Raw genomic sequence first — 18,092 nt, forward strand, 5'->3', positions numbered from 1 at the left:
AAGTTTAGGGTTGAAAATGGGGGTCTCTCCCGCGGCACATACCTACCATGCAATATATATGGAGTGCCCCCTCCCCCTCGGGAGTGTATCCTTTGTGTAGGGCTGTGTTTAACGAAAACTGGTTCAAATTAACTGGATGGTTAATCTGCCCGGTAGTTTTCTGAATGGTGCAATGCAGGACATGCTATGCATCTCAATAAATATTGTTACATTCTATAGGGTAGTTCAGAAGGACAGAAAAGGTCATTGAAAAAGGGTGAAAGAGAACTACTGAAGAAAAATGTAGCACTTAGATCCCAGCAGCCATATATGACACTCGAAGAAACTATGAGGTATACACATGCACTAGTACCAACTATAGTAGTTACCTATCTGTTGTAGGAATAATTAGACATTAGATTGTAACATGCATACATGTAAGTTTTACTCGCTGTCCTTACATATGTCTGTAGTTTATTGAATCTTTACTTGATTGGCTTTTAGTCTGAAAGGTCAATTGCATTTTAATTATAGTTAGTGCTACAGGTCTAGGCATGCAGTGCTCTAAATAAAACTTTAGTGTAACCTGTCTAAACTGTAAAATCATCCTAGCAGCAAATTTAATAAATATTTTTTGACATGGTTATTTAACTTGTACACGCATGCACGCACGCACGCACGCACGCACGCACGCACGCACGCACGCACGCACGCACACACACCATACGTGACTGTGGTAGGTGTGGAGCATTGAGCAAATACTAAACAAGGGCCCATCTAGAAAGTACCAACCGTTAGCTAACATACTGGGAAGAGTTGCCGCGAGCGGATAATCGTATCAACGCTAGCACCGTACGTACGGCTTCCTTCCCTTGCTGCTTTCCCAGGCACCGGAACAGCTACTTCCACAGGCTGTGCGTCGACACTCTCGCCGGCGGCTTTCACGAGACGTTCACTGAGCTGGTGAATCTCGCGCGGCAGGAGCAGCAGCAGCGGGAACAGGAGGGAGCGGCCGCCGCCGCGCAGCCGTCGTCGCCGTCGCGGCCGCCGCTCGCCACGCAGCCGGAGAAGCTGGACACAATGCGATCCTGCCTCGCGAGGGCCGAGGAGGCCGACATGAAGAGTACGAGCGAGCGTCAGCGCATGTTGCCGCTCGTCGCTTTGACACGGTTTTATTTCGTTGTCATGTAGTAGTAAAGAACTGGTAGTGTGTGTCTACGAACATTCGTGACAGCTTTTCGTCAGGGAATGCAGTTTTTACGTGGCATCCGTGTGGCTAGCGTGAAGATTTTGCGTTGGGTCTTTGTCGAAGGGCAGGTGAAGGTCCATAAAAAACAATCACGGGTGTTTTCTGTCGCTCTAGCATATATGTGTTTAAAAAAAATGGCGAGCATATATGTGTAGAGCATGTAACCTCTACGCACATAGCCTCGCAAGATTAAAGCACAATAGTGAGTACAGTGGGGAAATTTGTCCACAAAGGATGAACGGAAATCCGACTGATAATCGACTAGTTTTAAATTTGCACTTATATCAGACTTGCAATCGACATAAATCCAAATTTTACATAAATAAATCAACAAATTTGAATTAACCTGAACCTCCCCCCCCCCTTCATGCCCTAATTGCCATCTCCCCCGCTGCAGGCAACTTTGAAGAGGAGTACAAGGCACAGCACGAGCTTGCGCGTTACTTTAACCAGACGGGGGATGCCTGGCTGGAAGACCACATGCTTGCTGCTTGCCTGAACACGAGCCACAAAGTCAGCAAGTGCAAGGCTAGCAACCAGAGGATAGCCGAGTCGAACTGCAACATTGGCGTGTCCTTGGAGAATCAGAGTAACTAGATATTACATGCAGAAATACCTCCAGCCAATCGTAGACGTTAATTACAATTCTTGTTTTGATTTTTCTTATTCCCCCATTATTTATACTTGTGTATATATATATATATATATATATATATCAAGAGTACATAATAGGAGATTAGATCTCCTATTATGTACTCTTGATATATATATATATATATAATATGAAGATGGGTGTCGAGGTCACTTAGATGTAAGGACTGCATTGCAGGTCGATGGTCAACGGCAGCCGCTTACTTCGAGTCGTTCTACAACCTGACGGCCTGCCAGTACTGGGAGGACGACAACGGGCGTCTGCTGCGATCCATCGCCTGCGAACACCTGACAAGAATCTACACCAAGATGGCGGAGCGCGTGTCGCCCGTCGACAGGGACAATGCCATGGCGTACCTACTGAAGGCCTACGACAAGGCAAAAGAAGGTGATTGCTGCTTGCTTCGTCTCGATACTGCATGTATGAAAGATACGGATGCCTCGCTATGCATGCTGGTTGCTATGTGCGTGTATGCAGTTGTTTCTCAGAGAGCAGCGTGGATGTGGCTGTGGCTGTGACCATGATACAGATAACTGAATACTAATTACTTTTGTGGGCTTTTTTCATACGTGACGTTATCGTATTTGCACAGCGTAGCATTATCTAAAACCAAACTTTCGCTTGGTACTTGGTACATGGAGTGTTGACCAAATATTTGCTGTGTGGAGTGAAAGCCACGGATTGGTGATAATCCAGGTGACAGTAACGAGGCACTTGGAGCTACAAGTTACCAGCTGGGCCTAGCGTACTGCGATCGCGGCGATCAAGAGCGTGCGATAAAGGTATGTTTCTACGAAGATCCATAGTCTCCTAGCTTGCATAAGTGTGCGCGTGTGTGCGTGCGTGCGTGCGTGCGTGCGTGCGTGTATCTTGATATAAAATATTCAGCAGCGCGGTGGCAGAGCTTATAGTGACATTGTATTTATACTGGAAAACTGCGCCAATAGATGGCGCTAAATGTCCTTTTATCACAAGATGTTGGACAATAGTAAAGGGCGTCCATAGGCGGCAGCATGAATTAGCATGCACCGAACAGAAATTAATTACAAATACTCACACTGTTACTGCGCTTACACAACATACACTTTATTCATGTTAAATAACTACAGATTCATGCTCTATGCTCCGCTTAAAACTTTTGCCAGCTCTATGATGCGAATTTCTGCAAAGTTGTCTGAACACATTTCAAACACAAAAATGACCAACCGGTCGATGTAGCTACGCCACCTGACGGAATGTCACGAATACACAACAAGACCAATTTTACTTCTAATGCTTTCTAGACGTCCACGAGGCATCTAACTTGCGTGCATAATGCACATTATTGCACTCTAGTGCCGAATTTCTGCTAAAAAAAAGGCCAAAAAAGGACGAAATAGTCCGAAGGAGGAACAAGCCTGTGAAGTTAGGTTATGCCAAAGAAACAATATAAATACACTATATATAGGTTATCTATATTATTTCTATGGTTATTGCTAACAGCATCTAGAAAAAAGGCAGCATTAGAAAAGCCGACGCTAATAGAGGAAATGTAGAAATACGCAATAAATTGTGGTGAGCAAGTTTAGTTTGATATACACGTACATTACATTAATTATTCTTTAAAGGCTGTGGTGGTGATTGGTTGTATTCCCAAAATGATATCATATCATTATAATATATAATATATATATATATATAATATCTATTATATAAATTGAAGCATAATGATAGTTTTCAGACTGTTTGCTTTTATCTTATTGTAGTACCTGACCGTTTTCATGGAAGTGTGTCAAAAGCAGAATGATCAAATTGGACTAGGAGAGTCGTATGAAGCAATTGCTAAAGCTTATGAAAGGTAAAGCAGAAATTACAGAGAGTTATCATACCTTAGATGAACTGTTATCTAGTTTGTATCTTGGCTGCATCATTTTAGACGTAGCTCTATTGTTGCTCTCAAGTGATTAATAGTTGTTTTCTCGTGACATTGATAATAATTGCATACTTTAGTTCAGCTTCTCATTTGTATTTCGAGTGACATTTCGTCAACGATCTTAACTGTTATTATGTTATGTTAAGTTGTTAGACTTGCGGGTGTTCCCAACGTAGGATATAGTGACAAGGTAGTGCATGTGCATGTAGTTAACTAGCTGTGTAGATATGGGGTTAGAAGCGATAGGAAAAGATGGATTCACAGTCACCAATGTTGAGACCCAGGTTTTAACACCTTGAGAATATTCTCTGCCGCGGCTCGTATTTGAACTAACAGCCTGCGAGGTGAAAGCTGGGCATGCTATGATGCTAACCACTGGTCTACTGAGCTATCTCATAAGATAAGGTGCCGTAGCATTGTGTAAGCGTTGCGTGTACGCGCCTGTTTCTTTGCTATCGCCCAAGAACGATCAACGACTGACCGACTCAATGTGCTGATTGCTCACGAGGTCATGTTTCGTCCACGTATCTCTCGAGGCCTCGTTCGCCTCACAAAGAACTATTAGGTGCACGCATTGGGCAAGTTTGGTAACTCGGACTGTGCGTTCTGTTTGGCGCGGAACAAAACGTGGGTCGGCAAACAGTTAATGCTCACTGACATGTCATTGACGTGCCTCGTGGGTGTGAAAAATAAAATGCCCCAGAATGACCTTGAATGTGTGTGGTAGTGAATTATGCCGGGTTGTATTTGGGTCACTTTTTTCTATGTGAGTCAGTGTTTGGTGAAGTGATTCGAAAGGCAGTGATAGCTGCTGTCTATTGTAAGTCTATTGTTTTTAAATTTAAACTAAGTTAATTACTGTCGAAATGCGATTTAAATAGGCTTGGAATTAGTTATTTACGTTTGGGCATTTGTTTGGAAATATTACCAGGGTAACAGCTAGCATGTTGTTATAACCTCAAAAGAAAGTCAAACGCCATACTATGTTATCACACTCTAATTTTTTAAGGTACGTCCGTCCGCATGGCTATTCTTTTTTTGATGTAGTACGTGAATAGAATAAATGTTCATTTAATATGCTCGGTCATCTGTGGGTTGGGATGACCATATATATACCTATACATTACCATTTCCCGTTCCTTCCGGCAATAAAGCTGTGAGAGCGATCAAATCAAACAGACTGACGTGAATTCGTGATTTGTGGCATTCGTGAACTGCACTATTCGTCCGTCGGCAAACAGGAACGGTCGGTCGGTCGGTCGGTCGGTCGGCTGTCTGGCCGAGGAAGGAAGCACGGGTGTTTGTCGGCACCAACCTTGGCCGCGCGCTGCATGGCTGCAACGTGGAGGAAGCGAGCGATGTTTTGTCGCAGACCAGCAGGGACGACGATTGCCATTTTGCAACTGCTCTTCTCTCGCGTTGACCTCCTTGTACGCTCGGCTGGCCGTAAGTGGGCGTGTATGACGATTGTGTGTGTGTGTGTGTGTGTTGGTTGGGGGGGAATCGCTCATTTTCTCTAGTTTTGTCCTAGTTTTGAAGCAACACATGCCACGCGGTATTCTCGCGTCGACGTATTGCCAGGGCCCGGTGCGGCTGGGGCGGATCCATTCGTCGCCGACACGAGATACATTAGTGGCCTAAAACACCCTGGGATACACGTGCCTGACGTGTCTGCCCTTTGGAAATAAAAAAGTGTTTTTTGTTTACCGGCGCCTGGAAATGGTGTCACGTAGGGGTCGGAACCTCTCAACAGGGGGGAAAGCCAGACAAGTTATAGGCGCCGAAAAGACGACCCTCGTTTTCTGTTCGAGGTAACTGCGGCGTGGAGAAGGGAGTTGTTTTCGACAAACAGCTCGCTCGTGTCGTGTCGCGCGGGTGGTCTCTCTCTCTCTCTTTCTTTCTCTCTCTCTCTCACTCTTTCTTTCTCTCTCTCTCTCTCACTCACACGCGCGGGCGCGCACACATACACACACACACACACACACACACACACACACACACCGCCACCACATCACACATGACACACACACACACACACACACACACACACACACACACACACACACACACACTTGCGAGCGCGCTCTCTCCATCTGTGCGCCCTGCTAACATACCGTGTCGCGTGACAAAACGCGAAAGTGAGAGTGAAGCGAAGCGGTACACACTAGGAAGTAAGAGAAACACTTCTGTTGACAAGCGATTGTGGATGAAGCGACTGATTGAAGGAGTGGGCTGTTCTATTAACTCATTTAGATTGCTATGTCCTTCTCTGTCTCCTTCAAACGTCCTTCACTTTGCTAACGTGAACAAGCAAACTTCTTTGCGCATTTTTTTTAGAATGTTGAGAGCTGGCATAGGTAGGTGACAACATACATTTATCCCATTTCAACGCCGTTTACAATAACATCCTTTTCCAATAATATTTGTCTGCATTCCCAATCCTAAATCTCATGGCTCTTTGGCGAAATAATTTACACGCGCTAGTTCAAAGCGCGCGAGATAAATGTGAAAAAGCTTACTTAAAAGAAAGTACAAGTAATACGTGTAGCTATAGGCAAAAATGTGAATTGGATTACAAGAAAGTGAAAGAAAAATTGTCCCCTGTTTATTCCGATGTAAACCTTCGAGTAGGTATATCGGTGGATATAAAATTGGTACGTTGATGAAAGATATTTGGCCAGAAAAATTATTTGATGATCCAGTGATGACAAAAATAGCAGTTGAGTTTGGTAGTCATAAAGTATTATGAATAAGAGGCACTACCGAAAATCGAGTGCATGAAAATGTATGTTAGTATAAAGGAATTTTACCTCCCGATTGTAATTGATTAAATTGGGTTGTGCACGGGTGCTCGCGCCGCCATCACTTTCTCCCTCACATTCTGATGAAATCAGCGTGCCTTGTGAAAGGTCAGTTCCCATGGGTGGCATGCAGGAGCTGTTACCAAGGGTCAAGTACCATGGGCACTCGACCCGCGCAGGGTGTCCTTCTTTCACTGCATCGTCTGTTACCGCTGCTGTTGTTGTTGTCGTTGTTGTTCGCTAACGTCGTTGCCGCGAGTGCGTGTGTGTGGGTGGGGGGTGGGGGGTAGACTGAGCGAGCTGTGGACACAAGGCCGGACCCGGGCCATCGCAGCTCGCGTTATAATGAGAGGGTGTAGTAGGCGCGATTGCCTTCGCTTTAACCTCCACACCCGTAACCTCCCGCACAATGGCGCGCAATCGGGATTAGGTCAGCGCGAAACTGCAAGTGGTCGCGCCGCCATTGTGTGTTCGTCGGACCGGTAAGTGAGAGAGCGGCGGGGCGGGAGCGTGCGGGAGGCCATGTCGGAAAGTGTCATGTACGGCCGGGGTTACGACACCTGCGCGGTGGCGGAGGGAGTGCGGAGGGCACGTGGGTGGGGGGAGGCATGGGGTGAAGGGTGCGGGGAGAGATTGCGGAGGCTCATGGGAGGGGGAGGCATGTGGTTAGGGAGAGGGGAGAGATTGCGGAGGCTCGTGGGAGGGGGGAGGCATGTGGTTAGGGAGAGGGGAGAGATTACGGAGGTTCGTGGGAGGGGGGAGGCATGGGGTGAAGGGGGAGGGGAGAGATCGCGGAAGCTCGTGGGAGGGGGAGGCATGGGGTTAGGGGCGGGGAGAGATCGCGGAAGCTCGTGAGAGGGGGAGGCATGGGGTGAAGGGGGAAGGGAGAGATCGTGGAGGCTCGTGGGAGGGGGGAGGAGGCATGGGGTTAGGGAGAGGGGAAAGATCGCGGAGGCTCGTGGGTGGGGGAGGCATGGGGTGAAGGGGGAAGGGAGAGATTGCGGAGGCTCGTGGGAGGGGAGAGGCATGGGGTTAGGGGGCGGGAAGAGACCGCGGAGGCTCGTGGGAGGGAGGCATGGGGTTAGGGAGAGATTGCGGAGTCTCGTGGGAGGGGGTGAGGCATGGGGTTAGGGAGAGGGGAAAGATCGCGGAGGCTCGCGGGATGGGGGAGGCATAGGGTTAGGGGGAGATTGCGGAGGCTCGTGAAAGGGGGGAGGCATGGGGTTAGGGAGAGGGGAGAGATTGCGGAGGCTCGTGGGTGGGGCCGTGAATGAAAACTTGCTGCGTCAAACTCACAATCTTCCGCAATTGGCGCTGCGAGCGGGTGTGTAGACTAGCACTGAAATTCATCTGCACGGAAGAAGAAAGAGTACGCGGAAACAGATCGATCGTGTACGGAAATCAATCGATCGAGCATGGAAATCGATTTCAATATCGATCATGATTGTATCGGACGTCGACGCTCGCAGACGAACGGTCGTCTGTTGCTGCGGCGATTACGTAAAACAAGAGTACATACACTGTTTACGCGTATATAGTTTATATTTAGTGGCATTAAATTTAGTTTTATGTAGTTAAAGTTAAAGTTTTGTTTAGTATTGCCATTAAGATATTACCGTAGTTTATAAAAAGTTTAAAGTTTAAACTAAGTTTCTGTTTAACTTTATTTTATTTTGATGTAATTCAAGTTAAATTTTGTTTAATTATATTGTGTTATATTACGTTTAGTTTGATAGTTAACGTGCTCTTGGATAAATCGTACATGCGCAGGACAGACGGCATGTAGTTCTTCCCGCTCTCATCCGTGATTAAAGCGGAAGAACAAAATATAGGAAGCTGTCCTAGATCAGTTAGCAAACGCATTGGCGCGCTGTTCGTTCCTATTTCTTTTCTCTTAACGCCAGGGTTGCCTTTTTTCGCATTTGCTTATTTGTAAGGTTTTATGATTTGGCAAAAAGGGACCTTGACGGCGATTTATCGCGATGCTGAGCGTGATATGTCAAAGTGAATCTATCGAAAATGACGCCGAAAAACGCGTCTTCCGCCACGCGTCACTACAGCGCCACCGTCGCCGACACACAAAGGCTGACCTCACTGTCACTAGAGCAGCGGTAGTCTAACGGTAGCGGCCTTAACATTCACGCGCATTCTTACAAGCGATGACCGTCATTCGATCTCGCGCGCGGCGACGAAAACGAAGTGAAAGTCGGTGATAAAAGGGGGCATGATGACTTTGGAACAGGGTCAGTAACAGCCCTCAGCGCGCGCGCGGGCAAGGTTGCAAACTCGGCTGTCGTGTCGCCGCGCAGCGACAACATTGCGTCTGTATTGTTTCGCTTGTCGGCACACTTCCTTCTGCGTGCGACAAGGTAAGACAATGATGCGTGGCCGCAGTAATGACCTTTCGTATGTTCGTCGCAGATGGGCACTGCGTGGAAGTAGGTTGAAGGGTAGGAAAGGCCACGTGCGTTGATTGTTCGTCGCGTTTGCGTCGTTAGCGCGACTTTGTCGTATGTGTGCGTGTGTGTGTGCGTGCGTGCGTGCAGTGCCGTGCGTGCTGCGCGCTGTGCCCGCGCCGTGTGTGTGTGTGTGTGTGTGTGGCCTGTGGTGCGTGTTTTATGTGTGCGTGTGTGCGTGCGCGCGCGCGTGTGTGTGTGTAAGAGAGTGCACAGCGATCACTTAGACCGCCGATAGTCTATAACGTGTGGTCTTCTATATTGCCCACTCCTGGAGGTGAATTTAAGGGTTGGAGGATCCATGGAGAATAGTTAATTCTCTTTTGCTCAACTTCCTTTCGTTTTTAAATAATTTTTTAATGAAATTTAAAATGAACTTCGATGGCGAGTACACTCTTACCTTGTTGAAAAGGTTGACAAAATAATTGTTGAGATGCACGGTGGTCGCATACCTACCTATAAATCGTACACCTCTTTACACCCCTAACCTCTTCCTGCTTCTTACCCCCCCCCCCCCACCACACCACACTGAACGCTATGCGTCCACTCCCTGAATCCTGGACCCCCTTCCGCTTTTTCAGTCTAGATATGTGTCGTAGGTACATGTTGTCGCGACCGTATGGACATGTTAGACGTGTCCTTTACTGTCAGTGATTTCTGAGGCGCATAGGCTGGCGTAGGTGGCAATAGGAAGCTGCAGCAGCATCCACACGGCACACACACAGGCCGCCGGCGTTCTGTGAGCCGAAGCTTTCGATGTGCTCCAAGAATCCGGATATGCTCGCCGGTTGTTACTCGGAATCATGCTTAGCCGATGCCAATGTAATAAACAACACAGCGGTAGTACATCTCCGTGTAAACAACGCGAGAAGCATGCACGCGTGTGTTTTTTGTGTGCGAGCGTGTGTACACACGACGCGCTGGTGTCCGGTGAAATACTAGTATGTGTGTGTGTGTGTGTGTGTGTGTGTGTGTTTGTGTGTGTGCGCGCGCGTGTGTGTGCAAACACAGCGTGCTGGTGGTGTCCATGAGCGTTTTCGCAGCGTTTGCTCTACCGGCAACGCTGCTGCGTTTGTACGTCGGAACTGACTGAATTCGTTAGAGGACGCGAATTCTGCGTCAGTGTCAAGGCGAAGCGACCTCAGCCTCGCATAGCTGAGCACAAATATTAGCAGTAGTGTCCTATGTCACCCACCGCTCACCTTGGGCCGTAGTGCCAGCGCGATGCATGGAGCACAAGCCAGGGGTGGAAGGCGAGTGGAGCAGGCAGAAACATTGTCTCCGGAGACGATGACAGTGTAGTGGCCGCCATTGTTTAGCGAGTTGTAAAAGGTGACGACCTTAGTGGGGACAGGCTGCCGCAGGGCATCGACTGTCCGCAGCATGTGACAGGTGTAAGTCGGCGTTTCCATCGTGTTTGCTTAGTTGATGAACGTAATTATAACACTATGCTCAAACCCAGTGGGTGAGAGAACGTGGTCGAAATATATGGAGTTATGTGAGTTATAAATGGTTCAGTAAATGAATAGGAAATCAGTGGATCGTTGGTGAATCTATCAAACAAAATTTTGCAGTCGCTTCAGTTTTTTCATCTGTTGACTGTGACGAAAGTAATCGGCACAATGAAGGGCGTACCAATTTATAGATAAAGGTTATAATAAAAATAGATGTATATATTATTATAGACAATATTGTATTTAGATAATAAAGGTGTTGATTCTGGCATCATTCTGAATTTATACTTTAGCATTCCGCTGGAAGCAAAGAAGAATTATGATCATTTGTAGATTAGGAGGAGGAGGAGGAGGAGGAAGAAGAAGAAGAGGAGATGGGGTAGAGGGTGGGGCTATGGTTTCTGACTGTTAAAATACTCAATGCATATCTATTTCATGTTTTTCTCTGTTACATGGGTATATTTTCTCTAGCCTCTGAACCGTTTTACGGAGAAGACCGAGCCCCAGAAAACGTCTCTATCCTAATTCACTATTGGCACGTCAGTGGATTTTTTCTCTCTTACGCAGTCAAGGTAATATGACGGATGCCAAGACGTACCTCCAACGCTATCTGGAGGTGGCGCAATCTAGCGGTCATCGGGATGCACTGTACAGAGCGAGCCTCAGCCTGGGAGAGATATACAACCTAACAGTGAGTGCGAGATAACCTTCTATCTATCTTTCAACCTGTAGTGCGTTATGTAACCAAGGCAGATCCCAGGCTAAATATAATGCTCGCACATATTACCAAACAACAACAACAACAACAACAACAACAACAACAACAACAACAACAACAGACAACCCATAGATTTTATCTATCTATTAATCTCGCAGCACATCTTCACCACAACAGATCTTATTAAGACGGATCTATTATGGTCGCAACAGATTACCTTGGTTACAGTGTTGTTTTGCCCTGGAGGGGTTACTGGGCGTGTTCGTGTGTGCGTGGGTAAGATTCTGTTTATTCCTGTTATGTTTGTCTGCTCTTTCCATGCGAATGTTAACGATACGACATGTTTCGATTTATGATGTTTACGTTTTACTGACCGACCGATGCCCGTTTATAACGGCCGGAAATGTGACGTTTTATTCTGCGAACGCGGCTGAGCTTTTATAAACAGTTACGTAGACTCTCCTTACGTAGAAACAGGCAGGTAGTGTGCATCGCATGACGATTTATTATCGGAATTATAGGTAATTAGGATTTATAAGACTCTGGCCTTATTGGGTGGCGGGGCTATTCTACAACGTAAATGAGCAGTTGATTGATCATATAGGTATAGTTGTTAGAAATGCTACTATTACAACTTTAGTATTTAATGGACCCATTATTTAAGGAGGTTAGACAGCAATCTAAAATTTAAAAATTTAGAAGTTAAAACGTTCGAATTAAAATTCTTAAAAAATCAAAGAAAGTTCCGCCGTTATGATTGGAAAAAGGTACATAACGTCATTGCCTTTCCACTTTAAAGCGTCTGCTTCATGATTAGTCAGCAATTACTCAGTAGCTGCCTCTATATACGTGGGGATGACGAATGGCAACCAGTTTTGGTCGTTTATTACGGCCGCCGTAAATACTAGACATATTTATTCGACTATTTATTGGCATTTATGATCACGTTGTTTGTTCGCCGTCAAAAGCCCCTGGCTGGGCTGCTCTTTGTTATGACGTCACGGGCTATTGCGAGAAGCTATTTTGTAAAGAATGTGATTAGTAGGTGGTGTGGTAAGTGTGCGTGCATGCGTGCGTGCGTGCGTGCGTGCGTGCGCGTTGATAAACTGATGTGCTCTACCGAATGGTTGAATGCTATAATAAAGGCTGAATAACAGACGAACATTAAACATCTTGTCTAGTATCTCCATCCCTAAGTTCATCAACAGTGTTTGAGAATGTATAAAGAAGTGTATAATTATAAATGTATAATCGTAATTGAAGGGGTCGGCAGTTTCGAACTGAAACAGCCGGCTATAATTCCGTGACTGCTCGCCAAACACAGTGACCCGATATGAACAGTATAGATTAAACCAGGAGTGAATAATAATAGATTATATGATATATATACTAGATTATATAATAATAATAATTATAATAATAATAATAATAATAGTAATAGATTAGATAGAACTAGTATTATTCACTTCTGATCAAACTATAGCGGCGCCGTGCTGTTGATAAGCTACGCGTCTTTCCCGCCAGAATGGGCGAAATATTCACGTTTGGAGACGAGCGATCCCTGACTAGCAACGATTTCTTAGCAAGATGTTATTGGTTCTTGAAACCAGACGGCTTTTCGGAACCTCGGTATTAGTTTAAAGGTGAACGGGTTCTGCCGAGTGCTTATAGCAAAATCTGGTTTTCGGAAACGGTACTGGTAGATTCCCCACAACACAGATTTCCCCCAGACACCTCCGCTTATCTGCCACGATGAAAACATGCCATAAAGAAATGACATCGGATAATCAGTGAAGAACCGGGGTTAATGGACAAAGGTAGGAAAGAGTCAACGGTGAAGATCCGCGTGGAATCATTGCGATTTCAACGTGTTTATGATCGACCGATAGCGTTACCTGTAATCACGAGTTCGCGGAGTCGCTCTATAGTCTACCCTCGGCTCGATTCACGAGTCACACGACGTCGGAAAACTACTGCTCTAGAGCCGAATTCCTCTTGCTGCGATTGATCACGATCCATCTCGTATATGACGATTGCTGACGTCAGAGCGCTGGCAATGATGGGGCACGATATGCCGCCGGCCACGGTGACGGTGTTCTAGCGCGGCCGACTTAATGCGCGAGTAATGGGTCGCATTACAGTTTTTTTCTCCCTCTCGTTTGACTTTCAGATTTCTGCAAATGTAATAGGGCACGTATTACATAAACATCTAACGTGGCATCTAAGGCTCTGAGCGATGGCGCATAGCCAAGCGGTTAGTCTCGCACGCACGTAAGCGGTTTCCGATAGAGACATGCGCTCATGAAGATTATGAAGTCTTGATGAAGAGTAGTAAACAGCATCAGAATGTCCATTTTTGAACTCAAGTACCTGCTTACTTTTTTTCGTCTACTTAGGTTGTCTAAAAGTCTTTTAATGTATCCCCCCCTTCCGCATTGCGCGGTTGCACCAGAACCTGGTGTTTATCCTAACACCATTAAGTTAGGTGTGTCCTGGTAATTCTGCTTGCATGCTGTTCTGATGTTGGATTACAGCTTCACTACATCACTGCTGCTGCTCTGCACATATACACTTACATTTATATAATTGATAATAATAATTAATGAATGTAATTATAATAAATTACAATTATAAGTATATATATATATTGTGAGGCGGCGGCGTACGGGTTTCTTATGGTAATGCATGACCACATCGTTGGACTTGATTTGGTTGTCGATTAGTTCCTTAGTTACATCCATTCTCTGGAATGTTGCGTTGGTTCGTGTGCTGACGCCCACGGAGGCCCATGACCGCAGAGATGTACCCTCAGCCTGCATGTAGCCGTGTAGCATCGCATGGACGCACCATACGCGTGGGTTGTTGTTGTTGCTGCTGACTGGCACCACCAAGTGCGAGATAAACTTTATTGAGTGCGAATTCCTCCTGCTCGCTGTATGCGTGCGGGTTCACAGGCACTTGGAGCGTTTCAATAAAATATAATGCTAAATAAATACGAAATCTATTTACTACCAAAGTCTTAATGTTTCTCTACTCTCTAAAGTTCACCTATTATTGCCAAACGCTGGCTGCCGCCATATGTCAGTGTGCAGCGGCAGCCAGCGTTTGTTGCAGATGAGCTTTTGGACGGCATTTGCAGGAAATTGTCGGCAATAATAGGTGAAAGAGAGCATAGATACATTAAGACTTTGGTAGTAAATAGATTTCGTATTTATTTAGCATTATATTTTATTGAAACGCTCCAAGTGCCTGTGTGCGGGTTCGCCGCTTACCTGCCGTCTGCCCGAACTCCTGATGAGCTTCAATTGTTAATTAAAATACGTCGAGCGAGACTGATCATGACCGCCGAGCCTTTGATGTGCTGTGTCCGTAGGACAGATTCGAAATCGATTCGCGGAGATGGTGATTTTTAATCGGATCTCTGCGTGCATTTTAATTAGTACAAACGAGTGTGTGGCAATACGGCACAGCAGCGAAGAACTGTGCCTTGTGCTACCGGCCCACGCCCGAAATTCTGTGTCGTCTTATCACCGACGTGAGATCATTTTGCATAACTGCAGGTCGACATCCAGTGGCAACCTCGGTACCTGCAGGCAACTTCAGCAGTCTGAGGGAGTTTATTGTTTTTCTTTCTAAATTGCAATTTTTTACAATAAATGACTTTATTAATAATGCTAACATTACGACAATCACGAGAAAGGTCGAGCACACACCACACCACACGTTCAACGAATACTATTTCGTAAGAAATGTCACTAAAACGAACAACACCGCCATGAACCTAACGGCCGGGCGGGAAACTACTTGTTGTTTGGGAGGGTTTGTCGGTCACTGGAATCCACGCACGCACATCCAGGAAGACTGTGTCCACAGGCACTTGGAGCCTTTCAATAAAATATAATGCTAAATAAATACGAAATCTATTTACTACCGAAGTCTTAATGTTTCTATACTCTCTTTCACCTATTATTGCCGACAATTTCCTGTAAATGCCGTCCAAATGCTCATGTGCAACAAACACTGCCGGCCGCCATTGTTCACGCTGCACACTGACACTTAAATATATAGTTATAGTGTTATATATTAGTATATATAGTGTATATATATATATAGTAGCTATATATTTAAGTGTCAGTGTGCAGCGTGAGCAATGGCGGCCGGCAGTGTTTGTTGCACATGAGCATTTGGACGGCATTTACAGGAAATTGTCGGCAATAATAGGTGAAAGAGAGTATAGAAACATTAAGACTTTGGTAGTAAATAGATTTCGTATTTATTTAGCATTATATTTTATTGAAACGTTCCAAGTGCCTGTGACTGTGTCGTTATTTGGGAGGGTTGGCCGGTCACGGGATCCACGCACGCACATCTAGTAAGTCTGTGTTGTTATTTGGGATTTTTGCCTGATCGTCGGAAAACATCCCCAGCTAGTGGCGTTGGGAGTTTGGGATCCGATATGTAGCCGGATGTGAGGCGTTGGGCCTGTAGTAGCCTGCGGTCCACACAGTAAACGCAATGAAATTGAGATTCTATACACAGTTACTACATTAACTACGATTTAAAATTACAGTTACTTTTGGGGAGAAGCATGCAAGCTCGTGATGATATCTTTACCAACGTACCGCTATTCCATTCGAAAAAAAACAACTTTAAAAAATGAATAACTAACATGAACGTGCGTGCGTTTGCTTCTCTCGTGTTGCAGGGAGATTTCGCCGCGGCTACCGACTGCTTCCAGCGGGCGTACGAACTCTGCGCAGCGTCCTCCCCGGACACATCCTCGGCGCGCCTCGCTCAGGTGTTATGCGGCGTCACGCGGGCGCACAGCCTCCTCCTGCCCTACAACACGCGCGTCGTCGACCTGCCCTCCGCTACGCCCGCCCTCCTCCGCTGGAAGGAACAGAGGAAATGGCAGGAGGACGTCGAGTGACGCGTTACCACACGTTTCGATGATGTCACCGCACGTTTTTTATTTTGATTCGGGTGGCGTGATACGACGCGCCGACGCCGTTTCGATGACGTCGTCGTGCGTTTTGATGACGTCGTCGTGCGTTTGTGATGACATCGTGCGTTTGTGCTGACATCGTGCGTTTGTGCTGACATCGTGCGTTTGTGCTGACATCGACACTTTCAGCTGCGTAAACGCCGTGAAGCGTTGCTCGCCTGATCGTTTATTAGGCTCGAATGTGTCGGTACTCTTTCGTCTCGCATAATATTTCGTGGTCCTATATACTTCCGTGAGAGGGCCGTATATTCCACGTCATCGGCGGTTGTTGTACGTTACACCATGGTTCGCTATTATGTATACGTCAAAATACACATTTCTACATTCGCAATAAACCCGTGGTTGACGCTGGAAACCCGTTGTTACATATATATTCAATACAATAAATTATATTTATGCATGAATTTAATTGTTGTGTTAATTAGTGTAATTATCAGCTACACATCGATTCCACATGGTTCTCTTTCATCTCACATGAACTCGATCGCGGCGGGGTGGGGGCGATGGAAGTGTGAACTCTCACGAGTACAGTGAAGTGTGAACGGAAGTATCACGAAACTACTGAATAGCGCTAGAATATATGTGATCTGTCAGGTCGCGGGACTCGCGCGCTGGCTCTTGAAAAGTTTGCATTTTTAAGTAGGTTAAGTCGGCTTGACGCTACGTGTTGATGTCCAAGACAGGTGATGGTTAGTTAAGTGCGCGCCTTGGGAGAGAATGCGGAAGGAGAGAGGAAACCGGCGGAGAGGAAGGAAAGGGAGCAGAGTGTGGAGAGAAAAAAGTATGCAGAACAACAGTGCGTACTGAGGGATTTATGCAGGACGCGACATAAAGATATGCGACGATTCGGGACGTTGTGTGGTGTGAGACAGTAGGAGAGCATGCGCAGTGCATCCAGAAAGCAGAAGAGGATAAAGAGATGTAGAACGAGCGAGCGAGCGAGAGAGAGAAAGAGACAGACAGACAGACAAACAGACAAACAGACATGCAGGCAGAGAGAGAGAGAGAGAGAGAGAGAGAGAAAGAGTCGGAGAAAAAATAAACTTACCTGTTTGGGTATCAGTGCGGGTATGTGTGTGTGTGCGGGCGTGCGTGAGAGAGAAAGAAGGAGAGAGAGAGGGAGAATCGGTGGGTGTGCACGTGCGCGTGTGTGAGTGCATGCGTGTGTACGTGCGCTTTTCAGTCGGTTTATGAGACCAATGGCCCCCTTCCCGTCACTATTTTCCATGACGCGATTATGCAAATTTGCACACGATGTGAAACGATAAGCACATACGATATGATGAGATGTGATCTGAGGTATGTGAACGCAAGCTACTATCGTATCCTCACTCATTGCTCGTGAGTAGGTTCAGTCGATGGCAGTGATATCAGTGGTAGGTAATGGGTGTCAATTAATTAGTGTTGACGTCATCTCGTGCATCCAATTTCATGCCAAGGCGTCCTTAGTCCGTTGGCGCGCGCTGCAGCGATGAATGTTGTCTTACGGACATATCAAACAGCCGCGCATTGTGGTCTATTTGTTATCTTTTTGTTATTATTATTATTATTGATTTTTCCACTTTTAAAAATAGCTTTATCGCTGCAAATATTGTGGCAGTCACAGCCCATCGTAGTTTAAAGCTGTTCTTTCTCCTGATATCTATCGATGTATTTAATCAAAGTAAAGTTCGACGCAAACATTTTTTTGCATAAAAATATTTAGATCAGACAACACAAAAGCTGCCTTAAGTTCCGGTGTTTACATCGGGAAAAGCATTCCGCGCTTTTGCTGCGGAGTAACTAAAACCTTGTTGGGTTAAGTTTCAGTTCATGTTAATTAGTTACGTCGGGACAGTGCCCGACTGTGTGTAGGCACGTGATCGC

At 46.0% G+C, this 18,092-nt stretch overlaps 1 protein-coding gene across 1 annotated transcript in view; it reads left to right on the forward strand.

The window, feature by feature from the left end:
* Positions 1-16,635, forward strand: part of LOC106807537 (tetratricopeptide repeat protein 29-like) — a 39,435-nt gene extending 22,800 nt beyond the window's left edge. The window contains exons 3-10 of the mRNA XM_014809905.1: positions 220-332; positions 867-1,102; positions 1,626-1,817; positions 2,058-2,267; positions 2,577-2,662; positions 3,626-3,717; positions 11,071-11,194; positions 15,927-16,635. Of these exons, the coding sequence (XP_014665391.1) occupies positions 220-332; positions 867-1,102; positions 1,626-1,817; positions 2,058-2,267; positions 2,577-2,662; positions 3,626-3,717; positions 11,071-11,194; positions 15,927-16,151 (1,278 nt within the window). The 3' untranslated portion in view covers positions 16,152-16,635. The remainder of the gene's footprint in view (positions 1-219; positions 333-866; positions 1,103-1,625; positions 1,818-2,057; positions 2,268-2,576; positions 2,663-3,625; positions 3,718-11,070; positions 11,195-15,926) is intronic.
* The last annotated feature ends 1,457 nt before the right edge of the window (positions 16,636-18,092 follow it).

This window comes from Priapulus caudatus, unplaced genomic scaffold (genome assembly GCF_000485595.1).
Source record: "Priapulus caudatus unplaced genomic scaffold, Priapulus_caudatus-5.0.1 Scaffold221, whole genome shotgun sequence".
In the NCBI taxonomy this organism is placed as follows: Eukaryota; Metazoa; Priapulida; class Priapulimorpha; order Priapulimorphida; family Priapulidae; genus Priapulus; species Priapulus caudatus.